Here is an 8845-nt window from a genome sequence, read left to right as displayed (position 1 = left end):
AATTGTATTGGCCTCCGGGTATTCACACTTGAGTGTAATCCCTTCTCACCATGAATAGAGTTAACCTTTGTAACTAACAAAATATTGTTGAAATGATGTTTGACATGTGGCTGGGCCACAAAAGCCATTAAAGCTTCTACCTTGCTGTCTCATGCTCATCCTGGGGGTGGGGGCGTCTGCCACCATGTTGTAAGGATGTTTAAGCAGCCTGGGGAGAAGCCACATGGAAGGAATTGAGGCCTCCATTTACCAATCAGAGCCACTGGGTGTAGTCATCTTGGAAGTGGTTTCTCCAGCTCCAGCCAAATCTTCCAATGACTGTAACCTCATGAGAGATTCCTGGCCAGCAGCACTCAACCACATACATGACTGTTGAATTTCTGACCCATAGAAACCGTGAGATAGTAAAAATGTAGTGTTTTAGGGGCAGCTGGGTGGCTCAGTCTCAGCTTCCTGCTCTTGACTTCGGCTCAGGTCATGATCGCAGGGTTATGGGATAGAGTCCCACATCAGGCTCCACACTGAGCATGGAGCCTGCTTAAGATTCTGTCTCTCTTGGGGCGCCTGGGTGGCGCAGTCGGTTAAGCGTCCGACTTCAGCCAGGTCACGATCTCGCGGTCCGGGAGTTCGAGCCCCGCGTCAGGCTCTGGGCAGATGGCTCGGAGCCTGGAGCCTGCTTCCGATTCTGTGTCTCCCTCTCTCTCTGCCCCTCGCCCGTTCATGCTCTGTCTCTCTCTGTCCCAAAAATAAATAAACGTTGAAAAAAAAAATTTAAAAGATTCTGTCTCTCTTTCCCTCTGACCCTCTCGCCCATTTGCACTCTCTCTCTCTCAAATTAAAAAAAAAAAAAAAAAAGTAGTATTTTAAGGCATTAAGTTTTGGGGTAACTTATTACACAGCAAGTTCCCTCTGACCCTCTCGCCCACTTGCACTCTCTCTCTCTCTCTAAATTAAAATTAAAAAAAAAAAAAAAGTAGTGTTTTAAGGCATTAAGTTTTGGGGTAACTTATTACACAGCAAGATAAATACCAGAAGAATTCTTCTTTCTTTCGTTGACTCAGGGACAAACACATTAACAAATAACATATATATATATTTTAACAAGTAACAAGATTTCATCTTCTATTAAAAAATAACACAATATTCATACTCATAGTTCTAGATATGACATCTAGATGGGCATGAAACCATTAAATAGGCTTTTTTTTTTTTTTTTTTTAAAGCTCATTTACTTATTTTGAGAGAGAAAGAGAGACAGCAGGGGAGGGGCAGAGAGAGAATCCCAAGTAGACTCTGTGCTGTCAGCGTGAGCCCAATGCGGGGCTGGAACTCACAAACCCTGAGTTCATGACCTGAGCTGAAATCAAGAGTTGAACACTTGGGGCGCCTGGGTGGCGCAGTCGGTTAAGCGTCCGACTTCAGCCAGGTCACGATCTCGCGGTCCGGGAGTTCGAGCCCTGCGTCAGGCTCTGGGCTGATGGCTCGGAGCCTGGAGCCTGTTTCCGATTCTGTGTCTCCCTCTCTCTCTGCCCCTCCCCCGTTCATGCTCTGTCTCTCTCTGTCCCAAAAATAAATAAATGTTGAAAAAAAAATTAAAAAAAAAAAAGAGTTGAACACTTAATGACTGAGCCACCCAGGTGCCATAACGCTTCTTATGATGGATTCTTTAATTATGTAAATCATCATGTATTCCTGGCTGATTACCATAAATTGTGTTTTTTTAGGAGGTACTGGGAATGTAAAACTGACTGACAGACCATATTATGTTTTTCAGTCTAGGAAAACAATACTTACAGGAAAAACTTACCTTGGCTTGGTCTGAAGTTTGGCTTGAATAGAGATGCTTAGGAACAAGTATTAAATGAGTAGGCAGTTAAAGCCCTTTTTTGTGGTATTCGGAGGTCAAATTTTAATCATTCAAATGTCACAGATTTTAAAAATCTGTGTGAAATGTGTGAAAATGTGTCATTAAGTATAAAAAAATCCATTCCCTAATTGGGGGGAAAATGCTGCTTCAACAGGTACATATTTCCAAAGCTAAACTACACTGAACCAAACATGTATATATTATTTTTCATGATTTTATGTAGTCCACTTTTACAAGAAGATGTCATTTAAGTGTTTTCTTTTACACTTTTACATACTAAAGACTATGGATTCTTTAAAAAATTCCCTTGGGGGGCGCCTGGGTGGCTCAGTCAGTTAAGCATCCAACTTTGGATCAGGTCATGATCTCACTGCTGGTGGGTTGGAGCTCTGAGTCTGGCTCTGCGCTGACAACTCAGAGCCTGGAGCCTGCTTCAGATTCTGTGTCTCCCTCTCTCTCTGCCCCTCTCTACTCATTCTTTGTCTCTCAAAAATAAACATTAAAAAAAATTTAAAAATTCCCTTGGAATACATTTTTACAAATAAAATAGATAGCTATTTAGAAAGAAGTTCATGGCCCAAATTCATGGTGTATTTTATTTATTTATTTATTTATTTATTTCTTAAACTTTAAAAAATTATTTATTTATTTATGGGGGGGGGAGAGCGCGCTCACAAGCGGGGGAGGGGCAGAGAAAAGGAGAGAGAGAATCCCAAGCAGGCTCCATGTCATCAGTGCAGGGCCTGATGTGGGACTCAAACTCACCAACTATGGGATCTCTTATTTTGAGAGAGAGAGAGAGAGAGAGCGAGCACAAGGGGGGAGGGACAGAGAGAATGGGAGAGAGAGAGAATCCCAAGCAGGCTCCACACTGTTAGCACAGAGCCCAATGCCGGGCTTGAACTCAGGAACAAACGCACTTGGTTACAGGTTAGCTCATTTCAGAGTTTCTCATTTTAATTAAAACCCTTGGGAGTCTGGGTGGCTCATTCGGTTAAGCCTCCAACTTCGGCTCAGGTCCTGATCTCGCAGTCTGTGAATTCCAGCCCCGCATCAGGCTCTGTGCTGACAGCTCAGAGCCAGGAGCCTGCTTCGGATTATGTGTCTCCCTCTCTCAAACCAAACCAAACTCTTACTGTGGCTTCGGCTCTCACTACCCCCCTCTCCCGACACCATCTCCCAGGCTCTACAATCGCTGGTTTCCGCATCCCGGAGGCAGTTCGTCCTGTCTCTGTGCTGGGTAAAATGTGTGGGAGAAGAGTGGAACGTCAGATTGAAGCAAAGATGCTTCCCAGGTGCTCGAGGTCTAGACTGCCCTAAAGCGAATGAAACAGACAGGGTTCCAAACCGCTGAGTTCGCCCCTGGCTTAGAAGGGGTTGCACCGCGCATTCTTTTAAAGTCGCCGTCTACACAAATCCACTCGGCAACACCCGTTCCCAGTGACATCACGACGTTCCAGCCTCCTGATTGGAAGAGCTCAGTCATTCAATTCTCGCGATCACTCCTGGTCCAGGTCCCCTTGCTTCCCTCCCATCACCCCTACCCGGTAGTCAACAGACCACGTTGCGGGCCACGGAGATACCGTAGAACCAGAGCAGCTCCGGCCATCATCTAGACGGCTGCGACTCTTCTCAGACGCTCACAAGCACGAGGTTTGGCTCGCAGGCATTCTGCCAGACCCGCGGTAGCGCGCGACTCTTCACAGCTCTGCTCGGCCACTTAGCTGGGGCAGCTAGGTGATTCGCACCAATTCCCCCAGTCCTGGGCTATCGCGAGAATTTGGAGGTTTTGGTACTGATTTCCGGTCGCTTACGTCTCCATGGAGACAGCACTTTAACTACTTTTTTTGATCACCTGTCATTCTCTGGATTCCACGTGGTTCGGAAATTACCCATAGAATGTGGGAGTCAACCAGACGGTGTAAATGGGAGGAAAGCAGCCGTCAAAGGAAAGCAGCCAGTGGGATTTAGGACTACAATTTGCCGAGCATCTTCTGGCTACTGAAGCAGTGTCATAGGGTGGGCACGGGATTTTCCCTTTTGGGGAGGCCCAGTTCATCAGGACAGACGTTTAGGTATCTGTTGAGCACGCATAAGCACCGAGCCTATTTTTGTGTAGTATTGAGGGTTTCAAGATCAAATCCTGCTGTAAACTTACTCGCCATTCACCAGAAAATAGTCTCCCCAGTTATCTGTCTCTATCCCTTCTTAAGTTTGTGTATTGGTCACTTTCCTAGGAAGTGATCCCCATTTATTCCCCTAGATATAATCATGTCACTTTCCAAATTCTTCCCTTGTTGTTGCCATTATGTGTTTATTTTTATTACCATTTTCTGTTAAGTAGTTTTTCACGTTCCATTGCTGTATTGATTTCTTACTTTGCAGACGGACCGTAGTTTTGTTTTGTTTTTTTTAAATTTTTTAACGTTTATTTATTTTTGAGACAGAGAGAGACACAGCATGAACGGGGGAGGGGCAGAGAGAGAGGGAGACACAGAATCGGAAGCAAACTCCAGGCTCTGAGCCATCAGCCCAGAGCCTGACGCGGGGCTCGAACTCGCGGACCGCGAGATCGTGACCTGAGCTGAAGTCGGACGCTTAACCGACTGAGCCACCCAGGCGCCCCTGGACCGTAGTTTTTTTTAAGGTCAGGACTAACTTGTCATTTAGATATAGAATATATCTGGTAGTGCACTTTTCTGTTGTTAAAGGCATACCTCCCTTCTAGAACATCTCTGACAGTGTTTGTTAGTTAATTCGTTTATTCATCAGATATTTATTAAGCACTGAATATATGCCAGGTACTGTTTTAGGAATTGAGGATTAAAACAGTGGATAAAACAGATTAAAGTTGCTGCCTTCATAGTGTTTATTACTAGGGGAGACAGACAATATACAAATAACCAAGTTACTGCAATTTCAGGTAGTAGTAAGTACTATGAAGAAAATAAGTTAATGGAAATGATCTGTGAATAGGAGTGGTGGCATTTTAGGGACAGTGGTCATGGAAGGCTTCTCACAGGAGGTGGTATTTGAAAAGAGACCTGAAAGATGAGGTGCTAAGATCTTGCAAAGATCAGGTGGAACAGACATTAACAGGCAGAGGTATTAGGAAGGGCAAGGTCCCTTAGATGGTTAAGAGAAGATTGATTTGAGATGAAATGCAGAGGAAGGTAGTACCAGATTACTTAGGGCCTTGAGGGCCAAGGTCTGAAGCTAGATTTTATTCTAAGTGTAATTGGAAGCCCTTGGGAAGTTTTAAGCAAGAGAGTAATTAGATTTGATGAGAGTTTTAAAAAGACTGTAAAAAGAGGGGACTCTTCAGAAACAAGGGAGAAGAGAGGAGACCAGTTGTGAGGCCATTGCAGGAGTTCAGGTGCAAAGGGTTCATTCTGCTTCTGTTTGGATATTTTCAGAGCTGGGCGATTCTCTGTTAAAAAGGCAGTCCATTCCATAGTTAGACCAGAGAGTTCAGGGAGAGTTCTCCCTGAATCCAGGAAGCTGGATTCAGCCTCCCTGAATCTTGCACTGACTTTTCCTAATTCTATAGCAAGACAAAAGACATCTCTTTTTCTGACAGTCCTCCAGCAACAGCAGCTGCCTTATGGCACTTGTCCTGTCCTCTTTTCTCCAGACCAAACACCTTTGGTTAACTGAGCTGTTCTCTGAAGGGGGTGCTCTCTAGGCCCTTCAGAAATCTGTTAGTTCCTTGAAAGTTTTATCATTTGTTATGGCTCCTTAAGGGATAGCCACTAGCACTTTACTTGATGCTCCACATGTCACCTGACCTGTGGGGGTGAGCAAGGGATCGTGCACTCCCTTGATCAGGCTGACTTATAATGTGGTCTTTAGCAGACATGTTGTTCTGTTGGCTCACATACTGATTTGTTTCAAATCACATTTGGCTGCTGTCTCCCTGTCTTGTATTAATGTTTTATGTTTTTTTCTAATAAAAAATGCAGCATTTTACATTTATTTCTGTTTCATCTTGCTAAGTTCATTCCAGTTTATTGGGCTGTACTTTAATCCTGATTTCAACATTTAACATGACCTTCCAGCTTTGTAGCTTTTACAAATTCTCTATGTTATGTCCTCCAATGTCTGAATCACAAACATTGCTAAACATGCTAACTGTGCTAAGAAAACAGCCCTGTGTTGCATTTCCCTAGAGATGCCCAGATGTCATGGTACTATATGTGTGTATTCTTTAGGAACATTTATTCAAACCCATTACGGACCTTGTTAACTAAAACCTTTTTAACTAAAAGCAAATTCTGTTAACTAAAAGCAAACTCACAAGGATAGTATGCAAGTTTCCTTTATCAAATACTCTGCAAAAGTCAAGATACAGTGTGTTATGACATCTCCTGATATGTCCAAGAAGGCACAGAAGTTAGTTGAGCCCAGTTTACTTTTGGAAAAACCATGCTGTTGTTGTTGTTGCTGTCATTACTAAAATGAAGGTTTGCTGTATTTTTAAAATACAAAGACTGGGTCATAATAGGAGTAACTTTGGAAAATAATAAGCTGTTGCTGAGCTTAAAAATGTTTTTCTTTTTTGAAGCAGAAATCCTTAGATCAGTGGTTCTCAACCTGGGGCCACTCTGCTCTCCAGGGGACATTTGGCAATGCCTGGAGATATTTTTTGATTGTAATAACTTGGGGGGAGGGGATGCTGCTGGCATCTAATGGGTAGAGGCGAGGAACGTGTTAAACATCCTACAATACATAGACACCCAAAAAGTAGCCAAAAAGTTTCTGGTCCAAAATGCCAATAGTGCTGAGTTCAGAAATCCTGAATTAGACAATGCTTTAAATTCTTCTTTTTTACAGTGTCTACTATTCTATTTAAAATGGGCGTAAAGAAGAAGAAAGAAATGCAGGTGACTGCACTGACCATTTGCCATCAAGACCTTGAAACTTTGCGTTGTAAGTGATTTCTGACCTCATTTGTTTATTTCTTTTCTGGGTTGCAGAGTATTTTTATGTCAAGACTCAATATCACATAACGTTCAGACTCTTTCTGTTCAATTTTTCCATGTTCCTTACATTCAGTTTTGCATGTAAAATGATTTCCTAAAAATTTTGTCTTCAGATGAAGTTCGACCTGCTTTTGTTTTGGTTTGGTTTATAAATATTTAGATTTAGGGGCGCCTGGGTGGCTCAGTCGGTTGGGCCGCCGACTTCGGCTCAGGTCATGATCTCGCGGTCTGTGAGTTCGAGCCCCGCGTCGGGCTCTGTGCTGACAGCTCAGAGCCTGGAGCCTGTTTCGGATTCTGTGTCTTCCTCTCTCTGACCCTCCCCCCTTCATGCTCTGTCTCTCTCTGTCTCAAAAAAATAAATAAACGTTAAAAAAAAAATTAAAAAAAAAACTTAGATTTTGCATAATGCATAGCAAAGGTAAACTTATTTGCATATATTGTTAAATCCTTGAAATGTTTTTGTATGTGCGTTATCTAGCTTTGGCTGATGTGGAAGGAAAGAATCTAGCTTCTTTGCTGTTACATTGTGTACAACTCACAGATGGAGTGTCACAAATCCATTGTGTTAAACAGGTAAGACTGAACTGATATTCATTGATGCATCTTGAAGAATATCATATCATGCTATTATGAACTTTTAAAATTAACTGATAATTTTTGGCTCTCGATTTTTAATATCAATGTATCATTAAAAAATAGATTTTTTTTTTCCTTTTCTGTTCATTGTATAATCTCGTTTTACTCAGGGTATCAATAGAAGTCATATTCAGACTTCCACTGCCATTGGAGCTGTAAATAGATGGGACATTGAGACAATTGTGCATACCTCTTTTGTGGAGATAAATTAAAAAAAATTATTCTGAATATTGATCTGAATCTTTAAAACTTTTTAGCGGACACATTAAAAGGTTAATTTAAAATATAAAGACTGTCCTTACCAGTAAGTGTTTCAGTATTAGGATTTACCATTTGAACTTGCGTAATTTTTTTTGGAAAGCAATTATATATATTTTTGCTTTTTCAATAGTGCCACAGAATTCCTATAACTTGAACCATTAACAAGTCTAATTCTTAATAGAGGTGGGTCTGGAGAGTAAAATGGGAGCTGGGGGTATGGGTTAAAAAGTTAAAAAATACTAAAATCAGTGTTTAAATCAGTATCCTTAACAATATAGGGCAGGAAATATTTCACATTACATTGAGACTTAAAAGAGTGTTTGAAACTGTTACTTTGCTGTATATACTTGATATTAGATAAAAGTACCATGACTTTGAATTTTTTGGATTGTAGATTGTGCCTTTACTGGAAAAGGCAGATAAAAATGGCGCATGTGATCCCAGTATTCGAAGTTGTTTGGATATTTTAGCAGGAATTTATCTTTCTTTGAGTCTAAAGAATCCCTTGAAGAAAGTCTTGGCAAGGTAAGGACAAAAAGGAAAGGAAGTTAACCATCATTAATGTTCAATCTGAGCAAAAGTAACCAGTATTTAAAGTTCTCCTGGTTTGGTAAAACTGAACTGAAATATGTTACTAGCAATTTCATTTGTATGGTCTCTGTTTTGTGTATATATTACAACTTTTATAAAATGTAAAAAGGCTTTTTAGGCCAAAGACCTTAATAAAACAGGCTCTGGGCTCAAGTTTACGGACGCTTGGTTTAGTCCATTTATATTAATGCAATTCTTGGTTAAGTTTAAACTGTCATCCTGCTATTTCTTTTTCCTTTATTTTTCCCATTTGTTCTTGGTTTAAGCATATTTTTAATTACACAGGTAATATAGAAATGTATGCTTAATGTAAAGACTTTAAGCAATACAGAAGTGAACAAAATGAAAAATGAGCCTTCTATTTCCCTCTTTCTGGCCTATCATACTTTACTTTTTTTTTTTTTTTAAGTTTATTTATTTTTGAGGGAGAGAGGGGCATGTGCGTGTGCAAGCCAAGCTGGGGAGGAGCAGAGAGTAGGGGAGAGAGAATCCCAAGCAGGCTTCACAC

General features: G+C 41.3%; 1 protein-coding gene across 4 annotated transcripts in view; it reads left to right on the top strand.

The window, feature by feature from the left end:
* The first annotated feature begins 3368 nt into the window (after window positions 1–3368).
* THADA (THADA armadillo repeat containing) overlaps window positions 3369–8845 on the top strand; it is a 329970-nt gene continuing 324493 nt past the window's right edge. For 2 of the 4 annotated variants that reach the window (XM_030310495.2, XM_030310494.2), the window contains exons 1-4: window positions 3369–3520; window positions 6701–6796; window positions 7328–7422; window positions 8141–8271. In XM_030310495.2, coding sequence (XP_030166355.1) covers window positions 6721–6796; window positions 7328–7422; window positions 8141–8271 — 302 coding nt within the window. In that variant the 5' untranslated portion in view covers window positions 3369–3520; window positions 6701–6720. The remainder of the gene's footprint in view (window positions 3521–6700; window positions 6797–7327; window positions 7423–8140; window positions 8272–8845) is intronic. The other 2 variants (XM_030310496.1, XM_030310497.1) reach the window with 2 other exon arrangements.

Source organism: Lynx canadensis, chromosome A3, assembly GCF_007474595.2.
Source record: "Lynx canadensis isolate LIC74 chromosome A3, mLynCan4.pri.v2, whole genome shotgun sequence".
Taxonomy (NCBI): domain Eukaryota; kingdom Metazoa; phylum Chordata; class Mammalia; order Carnivora; family Felidae; genus Lynx; species Lynx canadensis.
The sequence above is the reverse complement of the archived record's forward strand: the minus strand, read 5'-3'. Positions and strand labels throughout refer to the sequence as shown.